The sequence below is a fragment of the Camellia sinensis genome, chromosome 2, assembly GCF_055761805.1.
Source record: "Camellia sinensis isolate YWXY chromosome 2, ASM5576180v1, whole genome shotgun sequence".
Taxonomy (NCBI): Eukaryota; Viridiplantae; Streptophyta; class Magnoliopsida; order Ericales; family Theaceae; genus Camellia; species Camellia sinensis.
The window spans coordinates 46,440,577-46,455,346 of NC_138962.1; the positions used below are offsets into that span (position 1 = coordinate 46,440,577).

At 32.3% G+C, this 14,770-nt stretch overlaps 1 protein-coding gene across 2 annotated transcripts; it reads right to left on the reverse strand.

Annotated features, from left to right (window-relative positions):
* Positions 1-4,092: 4,092 nt before the first annotated feature.
* Positions 4,093-12,181, reverse strand: LOC114261332 (uncharacterized). 2 transcript variants are annotated; one of them, XM_082905857.1, is made up of 11 exons: positions 11,800-12,181; positions 11,457-11,483; positions 10,803-10,925; positions 9,918-10,251; positions 9,265-9,348; positions 9,092-9,178; positions 8,387-8,677; positions 7,447-7,530; positions 7,274-7,360; positions 6,562-6,858; positions 4,093-4,839 (listed from the first exon to the last, which is right to left on the reverse strand). In XM_082905857.1, the coding sequence occupies exons 1-11, from the start codon at positions 11,856-11,858 to the stop codon at positions 4,252-4,254; spliced, it is 2,061 nt and encodes a 686-aa protein (XP_082761983.1). In that variant the 5' UTR covers positions 11,859-12,181; the 3' UTR covers positions 4,093-4,251. The 2 variants fall into 2 exon arrangements, with proteins under 2 accessions (XP_082761983.1, XP_082761988.1); XM_082905862.1 differs by lacking the exon at positions 6,562-6,858 and having other exon boundaries at positions 11,800-12,123.
* Positions 12,182-14,770: the final 2,589 nt, after the last annotated feature.

Genomic DNA, 14,770 nt, shown 5'->3' on the forward strand with positions numbered 1-14,770 from the left:
TCTCTCTCTCTCTCTCTCTCTCTCTCTCTCTCTCTCTCTCTCTCTCTCTCTCTCTCTCTCTCTCTCTCTCTCTCTCTCTCTCTCTCTCTCTCTCTCTCTCTCTCTCTCTCTCTCTCTCTCTCTCTCTCTCTCTCTCTCTCTCTCTCTCTCTCTCTCTCTCTCTCTCTCTCTCTCTCTCTCTCTCTCTCTCTCTCTCTCTCTCTCTCTCTCTCTCTCTCTCTCTCTCTCTCTCTCTCTCTCTCTCGGCTTATGCTCCAGCCAAAATAATAGATTGAACACCCACTCTATATTCATATACATATAGCTACAAGGCTCCAGTGTTCTAGAATTCTCTCAAGGCTCACCAAAGTATTAATTAATTGAGTAGTTCTAATTTAGTGTACTAATCACATATTAGTTTAATTAAACACCACTTAATTTTAATAAATCTTAATTAGTGCATAATTTAATTAATCATAACTAATCACAAGTTTCACATAATTTAATTAATCTAATTTGATCTCCATTAAAGCCCAATCAATCATAATTAAATTTATCAATCTGAATTAGATTTTTAATCAAATCCTCAAAAGGCTCCAAATATTAAATTAAACTCATTTCTATCATCAATCTTGTTTACTCACATTATCAAGGCCTTCAATTTCATATCAAACTTAAAATCTTCGTCAATAAATTACGCACTCAATTGAATACCTCATAAATAAATTTTATTCATAATAATCTTAATTCTCAATTCTCATAACTTAATTAACTTCCATTTGGACCCAATCAATCAAATTTCAATTTTACAATTCTGAATCGAATATTTAATTAAACTCCCATATAGTCCGATACTCGGAATTAAAATAATTTAATTCACCAATTATACCCTCTTGAGCTAGTTAGGTTTTCAATTTTTAATTCCAAAATAAATCCTCATATAGGATCCTATATGAATCAGTCTCCATGATTTTTATAAATCCCAAATTAAATCCAAATCATGGGCAATTAAAGTTCAAATCTCCTTAATTAATTAAATACTAATTATTATACATGATGGGGTCATCACAATATTGTCTGCTTTGGAGTTAGGCGAAAACCAACAGCTAACCCCTCATGGCTTTAAAAGGCTTCATATAAGGGAGGTAGTCCACTTATGTAGTGAAGCTGTGATATCTCACAGAGCGATGTGGGATAGTGCACCCACATAATTCCCCAGTAGACTAGCTGTCTGAACAGGGAGTTCTCAAAGACGGCGCCAAATAAAGCAGCTAACCTTTCCCTGACTAGCACAATATTGTCTGTTTGAAATTAGGCGAAAACCAAAAGCTATTCTAAGGAAGTTAGTGCACCTACATAACTCCCAAGTGGACTGGCTGCTTGTGCAAGGGATTTCCACAGACGACGCCAAATGAAGCGGCTAACCCTCCCTGACTAGCACGATATTGTCTGCTTTGGATGAAAACCAGCATCTAACCCTTCATGGCTTTAAAAGGCTTCATACTAGTCTAAGAGAGTTAGTCCACTTATGTAGTGGAGCTATGATCTCTCACAGAACGATATGGGATAGTGCACCTACATAACTCCCCAATGTACTAGCGATGTGGGATAATGCACCCACATAACTCCCAGTGGACTAGTTGCCTGAGTAGGGAGTTCTCACAGACGCCGCCAAATAAAGTAGCTAACCCTTGCCAACTAGCACGATATTGTCTGCTTTAGAGTTAGGCGAAAACAAACAGCTTACCCCTCACAGCTTTAAAAGGCCTCATACTAGTCTAAGGGAGTTAGTTCACTTATGTAGTGGAGTTGTGATCTCTCACAAAGCGATGTGGGATAGTGCGCCCACTTAAAATGAAGCAACTAACCCTTTTCGACTAACGCGATATTGTCTACTTTGGACTTAGGTGAAAACCAATAGCTAACCCCTCACGACTTTAAAAGGTCTCATACTAGTCTAAAGGACATATACAATGAAGCAGCTAATCTTCCTCGACTAACACGTCATTGTCCTCTTTGGAGTTAGGTGAAAACCAATAGGTAACTCCTCACGGCTTTAAAAGGCCTCATACTAGTCTAAGGGAGTTAGTCTACTTATGTAGTGGAGTTGTGATCTCTCACAAAGCGATGTGGGATAGTATACCCACACAATGAAGCAGTTAACCCTCTCTGACTAGCATGATATTGTTTGTTCTGGAGTTAGGCGAAACCAGCAGCTAACCTCTCATGGCTTTAAACGACCTCATACTAGTCTAAGGGAGTTAGTCTACTTATGGAGTGGAGCTGTGATCTTTCACAAAGCAATGTGGGATAGTGCACATAACTCCCCAGTGGACTGGTTGCCTGAGCAGGGAGTTCCCACAAACAACGCCAAATGAAGTAGCTAACCCTCTCCAACTAGCACGATATTGTCTGCTTTGGAGTTAGACGAAAATCAACAGCTAACCCCTCATGATTTTAAAAGGCCTCATACTAGTCTAAGGGAGTTGGTCCACTTATGTAGTGGAGCTGTGATCTCTTACAAAGCATGTGGGATAGTGCACCCACAACATACATTATCTAGCCGAGACAAATATGACCCAAAAGCCGGAACAACTGAAAACCACAAAATCATTAGTAGAAATAACCATCTCAATGTTTAATTTCTTTTGCAGGTATACTAATCTTGTGAGTATGAAATCTTAAACTGCCTCTGTGATCCTATTAATGTTTTCCACCCAAAGGATCCATTATCTGTTGAATATGAGACAAGTCTTTCTTCCCTTTAAGGTGAGAAGCCATATCAACCTCACCAGGGCACGTAACACTACAGATAGTACGCCATAATTTAGACTCATTTTTCCCATACCCAGTACTGCTCTTTACTTCTTTCTGTTTGCATTGCTCACTAGTTCGGTTCACTTGTGCCTTGCCCTTTTGTTTCTTACTTTTATTTTGGTTTATCCAATTGCCAGAAATGGGCTTTTGGGCCTCCTGATTGGCTGTTGTAGATGAGCAGCCCTTGTTTGGCTTGATTGTTTTCAGCTCTACGCATTGGGATTAGTGTTCTCGCCCATAAAGATGAGACTTCAATTTTTCCTCACACGTGGTCGTCGCCTGACATACAACACATGTCCACTCTTTTTGAACATTCTCCGACGCGGGTCTCTCCTGAACTTTGTTGTCTCCACCACCAGCTGCAACAACAGGTACCTCCACAACTTCGTTCTCTCTAACAACTTCTATCACGGCCTTTTCTTCAATTTTAGTAGATGTTACTGTTTTCTTCTCAGTTTGAGAAAGATTTGGCTTTTCGACACACTTAACCTGCAGTAAGTAGTTAGCAGACATATCTTAGGATTCTATATTTTTAGAGAGAAAACAATACGTGTCGTCAATACATATTTTAAGTAAAATGCATCTTACGATACACGATTCAATTTACAAAACACAAGACATAATACGATAGATAAATACTTCAATTTCTTTAGCAAATTTGAAAAAATTAATTCGACTTAATTACTAGTAAATTAATATGTTGTTATAAATTTTCATTAACGAATTATTATTATTATTTTTAGATGAGAATGGTACCTTTTCTTTTATTTTTTCTACTTTTTAAAAGAAAAAATCTATTTGTTTAATATTTAAGTATCATATGCAGTTGATTTATACCTATTTACACCAGCAAAAGTTTCTACTGTTGACAAACTACTTGAAAACTATAAAGTTGCAAAGTAAATATTAAAAGTTAAATGATGAATTAAGACAATATTTTATACATGTTTTAATTTCACTCTGCATTTTAAATGCATTTTATGTTTCAAACAACCTTACTTTTGCAATTTTAAGAATTATTCATTAGTAGTGTTTTGTTCTCTCAAGCTATTACTTTTCTATAAATACATTTATTTTTCTACCTATTTTTAAAGATGTTAAAAAATCTAACGAGAATATGATAAGATACAATGTACAATTCAGAAAAACACAAGAAGTTTAGATCTACAATTATAGACATACTGCATTTGCACCCGCCACTATTAATTCTAGTAAGCTTAAAGTTGTGTCGAAATACATAAACATTTCCATTTTTTTGTACATAAGCTACCATGATGAACTAAAAACAACAATCACTAGTAGAATAAAGTACATTATTAGAAAGGAACTCTGTTCACCGGACCATTACAAGTGTAGTACAATCTCTACCTAACCATAAAACACAAAAAAAAAAAAAAAATAAAAAAAAAAAAAATGCAGGGAGAGATGATATACTAAACTACCTCCATAATCCTATTAATTCCCTCCACCTAAAGAATCCGACGTCTTTTGAACCTGGGACAAGTGCCTCTTCCCTTTAAGATGAGAAGCCACATCAACCTCACTAAGCAACTTGACATTACACACGATGCACCATACTTGATAATTATTATTCACCCCATAACCAGCAGAATTCTTTGCTTCTTTCTGTTTGTATTGCTCACTAGTCCGGTTCACTTGCACCTTGTCCTCTTGATTCTTACTTTTATTCTGGTTATTGGGCTTTTTCAGCTGCTCCTGATTGGCTGTCGAAGATGAGCAGCCCTTGTTTTTGTTTGCTTGCTTGCTTGCCTGCAGCTCTGCACATGTAGCCCTGTGTTTTCTCCCATAAATATGAGACATCAAGTTTGCCTCACACGTGGTTGTCACCTGACATATGGCACAGGTCCACTCCTTCTGAACGTTCTCCACATCTTTGTTCTCCCCGCCACCAGATGTTGCAGCAGGTACCTCCATGACTTTGTTCTCTCTTACGGCTGCTGTCACTGTCTTTCCTTTAATTTCCCTAGCTGCAACCGTTTTCTTCTCAGTTTGAGCAAGATTTGGCTCTTCTACACAATTAACCTGCAACAAGTAGTTAGCAGAAGTTGATTACCATTTATGCTTGCTGGTCTTGCTTTACTTATAGTTATGACATTGTTGCCAAATCTCAAATGGGGTATGAATATCAGGGCCGGGTATGTGTCCAAATGTCTAACCTCCTAATCTTTAGTCTTAGATTTTTGAGATGTGTATCCAAAAGATGACTATGAGTACACTGATGTGTCCTAAACTTTTAAATACATTGTATATAGTATAATATCCTGACGTAAGATGATATTATTTGAAAATGTTAATTTAACTTAAATGGGATTTGGGGTAGGGGAAGAAGGATTTCTATCCTCCTACAAATGTGAGACTATAAAATTTTCTTTAGCGTCAAATGTAAGCTGCTTTTTCCTCAGACATTGGTAAAGGAGTAATAATACACAAACTGAAAATTCATATAGAATTTTCTTACAGAATGATGTGGTTCAATGTGGACCTTGAACTTTAAAACAAAATACCCATAAAAAAATTTTATTTACAAAAATGGCAATACCACATCATTCTTGTGATTTTTTTGCATAAATTTTCTGTATGAATAGAGTTTTCCTTGTTAAAAATTAGATAATTAAAGTCATAACCAATTTGGACATGGTGGTCGAAGTTATATCCCATACGGGTACACTTGGGGAATAGAAGAGTGAAGGGTTCATGTAACATTGTTTATAACCAATTTCAAATGGGTAAGAAACTAAGGCTTCGTTTGTTTTGACGTAAAAATATTTTTATCAAAAATATTTTACTCATTTTCCATTGTTTGGTTGAACAAAAAGCAAGTAAAACATTTTTTAAGAAAAATATTTTTACATCATTTTTCCAAAAATGACCTACCTTTAAAAATTTCATAAGTAAATTTTTACACAGTTGACTCTCACTCACTACCTTTGCAACACATTAGCCTTTTCAAATAAACATTTTAACTCACTAAAAAGTCATAAATGACACTTTATTGAATCAAAATTTCTCTTTTAGGTAATAAAATATTTTCATTTCAAGTGTCAACCAAACGTTGGTAAAAAAAAAATTATGTGTAAAATCAATTTTCAAGAAAATATTTTTTAAAAAATATTTTACGTCGAAACAAACGGAGCCTGAAAAGACAAAAATCTTCTAGTGCAAGCTCATTAGTAAATTGTATAGTGTTGCCCACAATAATTAAAATCACTTCTACATGGATTTCCCGGTTAACAAATTTTAACCCACTGAAGGATTTACCTGTGTCCTCTATCTAAGTAGAATTTAATGCATAAAAACAAGGGTAAATTACATGAGATTTGGATAAAATATAGTAAGTCCCAAAGTTTTGGCATAATTACATTGAGTTTCCTTAAGATTTTAATTCACACAACACTTAACCCCATTTTCATTAATATTTTGTTAGTCGTATGCATGAAAGAATGTTGTCATCTTTTTACACTGAAATCTATATTAGTTTTGGTCCATTTAGTCTTAATAAAAGGGAGACCAGTGTAACTATACCAAAACTGTGGGGCTTCTTGTATTTTCTCCAACTCTCAAGGGAGGTCAGTGTAATTTACCCTAAAAATGACAACGAATTTTTTCTTTCCAAATTCTAAACCCAATGGAGGAGTGGGTCTCTCCCCTCAATCTAAGCAAGACTAACAGTAGCAACCCACTGAAATTTAACAACAGAAACAGATAAAACTCATGGATTTTAGGAGCAGCATTAAGAAACTTTACCTGGATTTCTTTTTCCTCTGCTGCAAAATTTGCCTCGTGTTTTCTCCGTTGAACATGAGACTGAAAGTTTTTCTCGCACATGGTTGTCACCTGACATGCAGCACCGGTCCACTCTCTCCGAACATTCTCCGGAGCAGGTATCTCCGTGACTTTGTTCTCTACACCACCAGCTGCCGCTGCAGGTACCTCCATGACTTTGTTCTCTCTTATGTCTTGTGTCACAGTCTTTTCTATGATTTCGCTAACTGCAACTGTTTTCTTTTCAGTTTGAATAAGATTTGCCTCTACACAGGTAACCTGCAATATGTAATTAGCAGAGGTCGATTACCAAGTATTCCTGCTGATCTTGCTTTCCTTACAACAACATTGTTTCATGCATTATGCAAATAAAACCAAAAAACAGAACTGAATCGCAGTGAACAATAGCAAATTGAAAATTGAATCATATGATTCACTCTTCAACAGCACAATTCAAATCATTTTGGTTGAAACTCGTATCGAATCATATGAATCGAATCATGAATCACACGATTCTAACAACCATGATGAATACAACATAAGAAACCTTAGAAAGGCAGTGGAAGTTAATAGTACAAACTAAACTAGCAAAAAGCAACTGTAAATGGGTTGAACATATGAATGAAAAATTGAATGGAAAATTGCAGCACTTGAGGAACCAAAATATAATGAAAAATATGATAGGAGACGTTACCTGTTCTGTTGCAGCTGCAGGAATTTTCTCGTTCAGTTTCCCTGCTTTGGTATTCTTGTTGGCAACATTAGGCTCTTTGAATTTGGACTAGAATAGGAAATAAGATGGTTCATCAGTGGTTATCTTCAAATAAAAATATAAAATATGATAGAAAATAACATAGGAAATCTTACCCATTGTGTTAAATCTGACTGAATTTTCTCCTTTGGTTCCATTGCTTCAGCATGCTCCTTGGCAACATTAGGCTCTTTGAATGTCTAACAAAAAAGATGGGTCATAGATAATTTGAACATTGAGCTCGAACTCATATCCCACATAGGTACACTTGGGGAATTGAAAAGTGAAGAGTGAAGAGTTCATGAAACATTGTTTATAACCAATTTCAAATGGGGGTAAGACATTAAAAAGACCAAAAAAAAAAAAACTTCTAGTTCAAGCACATTAGTGTATTATATAGTGCTGCCGACAAGGATTAAATTCACTCCCACATGGATTTCCACTTAAGAAAAGATGAGATGAGAAAACACTTCAAATGTAAGTTTCCAAATTTTAACCCACTGAAGGAGTTTGCCTTTGTCCTCTATCTAAGCCAAATTTGATGTATAAAAACAAGGGTAAACTACACTGATTTCCCCCAAGGTTTGGAGAAAATACAGTAAGTCCCACAACATTAGCATAATTACATGGGGTTCCTTAAGGTTTTGATTCACATAACACTTAGCCCCATTTTTATTAATAATTTGTTAGTGATGTGAATAAAAAATGATGATGTTATATCTTTTACATTGAAATGTGTATTTTTGCTTATTTATTTTTGTGTCTTCACACCATCTGCATTAGTTTTGGTGCCTTTAGTCTTAATAAAAGGGAGGTTAGTGTAATTATGCCAAAACTGTGAAGCTTCTTGTATTTTTTCCAAATCTCGGGGGAGGTCAGTGTAATTTACCCTAAAAACAACGATGAATTTTTCCTCTTTCCAAATTCTAACCCCAATAGAGTAGTGGGACTTTCCCCTCAATCTAAGCAAGACCAACAGAGTGGTAACCCACTGAAATTTCACAACAGAAACAGATAAAAATCACGGATTCTAGGAGAAGCATTAAGAAACTTTACCTGGATTTCTTTTTCCTCTGCTGCAAACTGGGCCTTGTGTTTTCTCCCTTGAAGAAGAGACTGAAAGTTTTTCTCGCACATAGTTGTCAACTGACATGCTGTCCACTCTCTCTGAACATTCTCTGAAGCAGGTATCTCTGTGACTTTGTTCTCTCCACCGCCAATTGCCGCTGCAGGTACCTCCACGGCTTTGTTCTCTCTTACGTCTTGTGTCACCGTCTTTTCTATGATTTCGCTAGTTGCAACTGTTTTCTTTTCAGTTTGAATAAGATTTGGCTCTACACAATTAACCTGCAATAAGTAATTACCAGAGGCTGATTACCAAGTATTCCTGCTGATCTTGCTTTCCTTAAAACGACATCGTTTCATGCATTATGCCAAACAAAACCAAAAAACAGAACTGAATCGCAGTGAACCATAGGAAATCGAAAATTGAATTGCACGATTCAGTCTTCAACAACACAATTTGAACCATTTTGGTTGAAACTCATATTGAATCATATGAATCGAATCGTGAATAACACGATTCTAACAACCATGATGAATACATTAGAAAGATGGTGCACATTAATATAGCAGTACAACTAAACCACCAAAAATGCAACAGTAAGAGAAATGGGTTGAACGTATGAACGAAAAAGTGAACGGAAAATTGCAGCACATGAGGTACCGAAATATAATGAAAAATACAATAGGAGACATTACCTGTTCTGTTGCAGCTGCGGGATTTTTCTCGTTTAGTTCCCCTGCTTTGGCATTCTCGTTAGCAACATAAGACTCTTCGAGTTTGGACTGGAAAAGAAAAAGACATGGTTCATCAGTGGTTGTCTTTAAATAAAAATATAAAATATGATAGAACATAACACAGGAAACCTTACCCATTGTGTTGAATCTGACAGAATTTTCTCCTTTGGATCCACTGCTTTAGCATCCTCCTTGGCAACATTAGGCTCTTTGAATGTCTAACACAAAAGATGGTTCATATAAAATCATGTTCTAACACTTCAACCATTGTTGCACAAACAAATTCTTTGTTAAACTCAATCATGCCCATCAGATGTGTGTATGTATTCAAATGTCAAAACTCCCTAAATCCACAATCTTAGATTTTTGAGATGTGTATCCAAAATTCAATGAGTACATGGATATGCCCTACACATTAAAATATATTGTATATTGTATTATATCCTGATATAAGATATTTTGGAATGTACTGCAATTGAATTTTTTTTTTTTTTTTTGGGGGGGGGGGGGGGTTCTATCTCCCGTTAATAAGAGGCTAGGAATTTTCGTTACTATAAATTGTGAGCTTCTTTTACTTCAAATATTGTTAAAATTAGATAATTCGAGCATATAGTTTGGATATGGGGATGTCCCCTCCCCTTGTCATATCCTATAGATAGAGGTACACTATATGGGAATAGAAGAGTCCACGCAACATTGGATATTACCCCTAGTAGCAACCCACTGAAATTTAACAACAGAAACATAAAAAATTCATAGTTTTTAAGAGCAGCATAAGAAACTTTACCTGGATTGCTGTGGCTGTTTCTTTTTCCTCTGTATTCGTTACTACCTTTATCTCTTCCTCGTCAAAGTTAGGTTTCATATGCCTTGATCTATCAATGAGTTTCTCCAACTCTTCTGATCCGTTCTCTTTGACGTACCTCTCTGCCACAGCTAGAAAGCTTTCTGCATTGAGAGGTAGGTCATCCTTGTGCTTAACGAAGCGTTTGATAACTCCTTGTAGATTCACAGATAAGCATGACCGAATCAGGCACTCATAAACATTAAAAGCACCATTAAAATTGGGAATCCCCAACCAACAAATGGCCATTAGCTTCATGTAAGGCCAGAATGGAAGCCTGACATGCACAAGGAAGGAAATTAGAAAGCACAATCTACCCTCTTAATAATGAAATCTGGTTACATAAATCGAACAATTCTAGAAAAAAGATGCAAAATACAGGTAAACTTATTTCCATTTAAGAGCACACAACAACGGATAAACAAATATAGGCCAAGGATCCTTGAACTATAGGAATCTTGAGATATGATTGTGTGGCTGGAAGTGTATAGTGGACAGGGGACACCATGGCTGGGATTTAAGTTGAAAATCTCAAAACACAAAAATCTTGAGGAATGATTGGAAGTGTATCGGGGACTAGGGACACCATGCCAGGGATTTAGGGGTACAGATCCCGTGCCCTATAAGGGCAGACTACTAGGCATGTTCTATATATGACTTTTTTCACCGTAGAAACTTTTCATTTGTCTGGGATTAAATTATAATTTTCGTTCAATGTTTGAACGTAGGAGGTGAAGAAAACTTTGAAATTCACAATTATCATTTTTCAAGCAAATAAGGAAAGAAAAATGAGGTATGTAACTAGAGTATAGTGGCATAATTAATTACCATTCAATGAGTTTCACAAAAGCAAGCTCAAAGAGAGAAATCAAAGAGAAAACAATCCAATATGCCACCAAATTTCGCATGTCTGAGTTGGAATTACTCTCAATTGCCCAAACTGAGGCATATCTGTCAAACAGATCAACAAATATAACAAAGCAAAATCTATTAAAACAAGGATTATAACAGGTCAGAAAAAAAAATATTCTCACTGTCTTGTTTGGATAAGTTAAAAACAAGCATGCGAGACATATAAGTAAGCATGTGAGAAATATAGGTGAAATTTTTTATTCCTTTTTAGTTTAACGGACAATATCGGTATTTTGAAAATTTATAACCAATCAGTTATTTTTCACCAAATCTCATTATTTTTATCAAATAATAAATAAAAAAAAGGGTGTATACATTATGCCCAATTATGACTTTTGTGATTTTGATTATATTTGATTATGTGATGAAGTATTGTGATTATTATTTTAGTTATTTGTTATGGTGTTTGGTTATGTCCATTTGTGTTTTTGTTTTTTTAATTATTGACTCTAAAATTTTTAGTTATGAATGCCCTGAATTTTATATAAATTTCTGAATGGCATTAGCATACAAAGTTAACAACTTTATTCTTTGGCCATCAAAAACTAGAGAGAGAGAGAGAGAGCTTACAGAGGACAGACCAGAGCAAAGAGAGGCCTGCAAGGAAAATACAAGAATAAGTAAGATTATATATATATATATATATATCTATATCTACATGCATACGTACGTACGTACATATATATATATATACACACACACATACACATACATATGTATATACAAATGAGGTTGGAACAAAAGATAGAGACAAAGCTGAAAATCAACTTCACAAAGATCGGCTAGTATATCTAACGCGAAAGTTGGACATTCGAACAGAAAATCAAAAACAGAGTAAAGATAAAGTAACTAAATAATGTAAAAAATTTCTTTCACTTTCTTAGTGTGGCCAGAGAAAACAAACGATTCATACCAAGCAAGAAAATCGAAGAAGCACTTCAAACCCAACTTGAGAAAACTCACAATACCCATCTACAATTGGATCTCTTTCCGACCCAACTTTCTCTTCTCAGAATTTCTTGGGTTTGTAATAATGTGATGAGATGAGATCAAACAAATCAAGACTTTATACATCTAGAAAGAGGAAAGTGAATATGATTCTAGTCATGTTGTACTTTGTTAATTACGAAAGTGCCCTGCTGATGTTGTACGGTACGACTGTGGTAGTTGAGGAGAAGAAAGTCAATGGACAAGTCTTTCTTAAGAACTCAGAACGTTCCTTCGTTTTGTTTCTTCCGGGGGAAACCCACACGGCCGGCACTACTTGAGCTGTGATGATCCAACACGGTCAAGCTATAAAAAATTCTTGAATTTATTTATTTATTTATATTATTAACATTTTATTTTATTAAAAAAATTAAAGGATTCCATTAAATACGGATTCTCATTTATTAGACATTCAAAAGTATTTGAAAAGTTTAAGGTTACGTTTGGTAGAGTTTTGTAAATATGATTTGAGAGTATGAGTTGTATTTTGAGTTTGTGAGTTGTGAAATTATGATTTGAATGTAGAAAATTTATTTGGTTATGATTTTTCAAGAGAGCGTTGAATTAAATTTTAAATTGAGTGTGAAATTGAGTTTGAAAGTTTGATTTGACATGTAAAATAAGAAAATTTGTTTGGTTATGAGTTTTGGAAAGAATTTTTAAAACTTAAGTCAAATTGTTATAATTCATAACAAAACACACTACTTTCACACTATTGAAAATTCTGATCAACACTCATAACCAAACTCTTTTTAAAATTCAATTAAAAAAATTTATTATTAACAGAAAATAACATTAATCAATTTTTTAATTGAAAATATTACAAAGGAAATAATTTTTTTTTTCAAAATAAATATTCAAAAAATTTAAATCATAAATATTTAAATAATTTAAATAATCTAAAAAATTTAATAAGTAAAAAATTAAAATAAATATCCAAAAAATTTAAATAATTTAAATATTCAAAAAATTTAAATAATTTAAAATGTTAATATTTTAAATTTAAAAACAACTCTACACTCAAATCGTAACCAAACACATAAAACAAAACTCATTTAAAAAATTATATTTAAAACTCATAACCAAACGCATAACTCGAAACTTCATACTACTTTCACAACTCTACACTCAAATCGTAACTAAATACATAACAAAAAAATTAAAATATTTAAAAGTATTTTTATAAAATAGAGTTTGAATTTATTTTTATAAAATATTTTAAAATTTAAAAAATTAAAATCGTAATATTTTGAAATTAAAATATTTAAAATTATTCAAAAAATTAAAAAATTAAAAAAATCGTAACATATTTAAATATTAAAATATTTAAAATCTTAACAAAATTAAAATATTTAAATATTTAAAATATTTAAAAAATTAAAATATTGATTTGAATTGAGTTTTGAAAAGAGTTTTGAATTATGTGTTTGGTTATGAGTTTTGAAAAATAATGATTATGTTTTGAATTGAGTTTTGAGAAATGAGTGTACAATTATGATTTGAAAATTCAAAACAAACAATACACTCAAATCAATGAGTGAAATTATAATTTGAGACCCTAACCAAACGGAGCCTAAGGCTCTCTTTGGTTTAGATTTCAAAACATAATTTCACCACTAATTTGAGTGTGATATTTGGTTGCAACTTTCAAATCATAATTCAACACTTATTTCTCAAAACTTATTTCAAACTATAAATATTACTTTTTAAAACTCATAACCAAAACTATTTTCAAAACTTAAAAACAACTTAATTTTTATTTTAAATATTTTTTATTTTTTTATTTTAAATAGTTTATTTTATTTTGTAGGAATATTTTTAATATTTTAATTTTCATAAAAATATTTTAATATTTTAATTTTAATATTTTGATATTTTAATTGTAAATATTTTGATTTTTGGAATATTTTTAATATTTTAATTTTCAGAATATTTTTAATATTCTTAATATTTTAATTTTCGGAATATTTTATTTTTCGGACTATTTTTAATATTTTAATTTTCTAAAATTTTCTAATATTTTAATATTCTAAATATTTTAAATATTTTTAATGCATATACAGGCCTAAAAAATGAATTGATAAAAAAATTAATTAACATAAAATAATTGACATAGAAGTTATTTGAAGAAAAAAAAAATTATTTGAAAAAAAAATATTCAAAAAAACTACTTAAAAACAATTAATTTTCGGAATATTTTTAATATTTTATTTCTTGGAATATTTTTAATATTTTAATTTTCTAAATATTTTAATATTTTAAATATTTTTAATGTTTATATAGGCTTAAAAAATGAATTGACAGAAAAATTAATTGATATAAATAATTGACATAGAAGTTATTCGAAAAAAAAATAATTTGAAAAAAAAAATTATTCAAAAAAATTACTTAAAAATAATTAATTGAAAAAAAAAATCATTTTTTTATTTGAGTATTTTAAAAATTGTTTGGTTATGACTGTTGATCGAAAATACAGATATCGAGTTATGAGTTGTGCGTTTGATTATCAATTATAGGTTGAATTAAGCTTTGAAAATTATTTTGAAAACTTATTACCAAATAAATTTTCTTATTTCACATGTCACATCAAACTTTCAAAACTCAATTCCACAAACAATTCAACACTCTATTAAAAAATCATAACCAAACAAATTTTCTATACTCAAATCATAATTTCCCAACTCACAAACTCAAAATACAACTCATACTCTCAAATTATATTTACAAAACTCTACCAAACGCAACCTAAATTACTCTGGTTAACAGTTTTTAAAAATAGTATTTGATTTTTTTTTTTTTGAATTCTCTTAATTTAAATACATTTAAAAATTAAAATATTTATGAAAAATCTTTAAAAAAAATCACCCAATATAAAAAAATGCAAAAATTCAATATAT

Bases quoted from the DNA above. Each gene is read 5' to 3' on its own strand.
- LOC114261332 (XM_082905857.1), bottom strand. From the start codon at position 11,858: ATGGGTATTGTGAGTTTTCTCAAGTTGGGTTTGAAGTGCTTCTTCGAT. The intron at 11,484-11,799 runs GTATGAATCGTT...TTTTCCTTGCAG, and splicing joins TTCTTCGATTTTCTTGCTTG to GCCTCTCTTTGCTCTGGTCT. The intron at 10,926-11,456 runs GTAAGCTCTCTC...TCTGTTTGACAG, and splicing joins TTTGCTCTGGTCTGTCCTCT to ATATGCCTCAGTTTGGGCAA.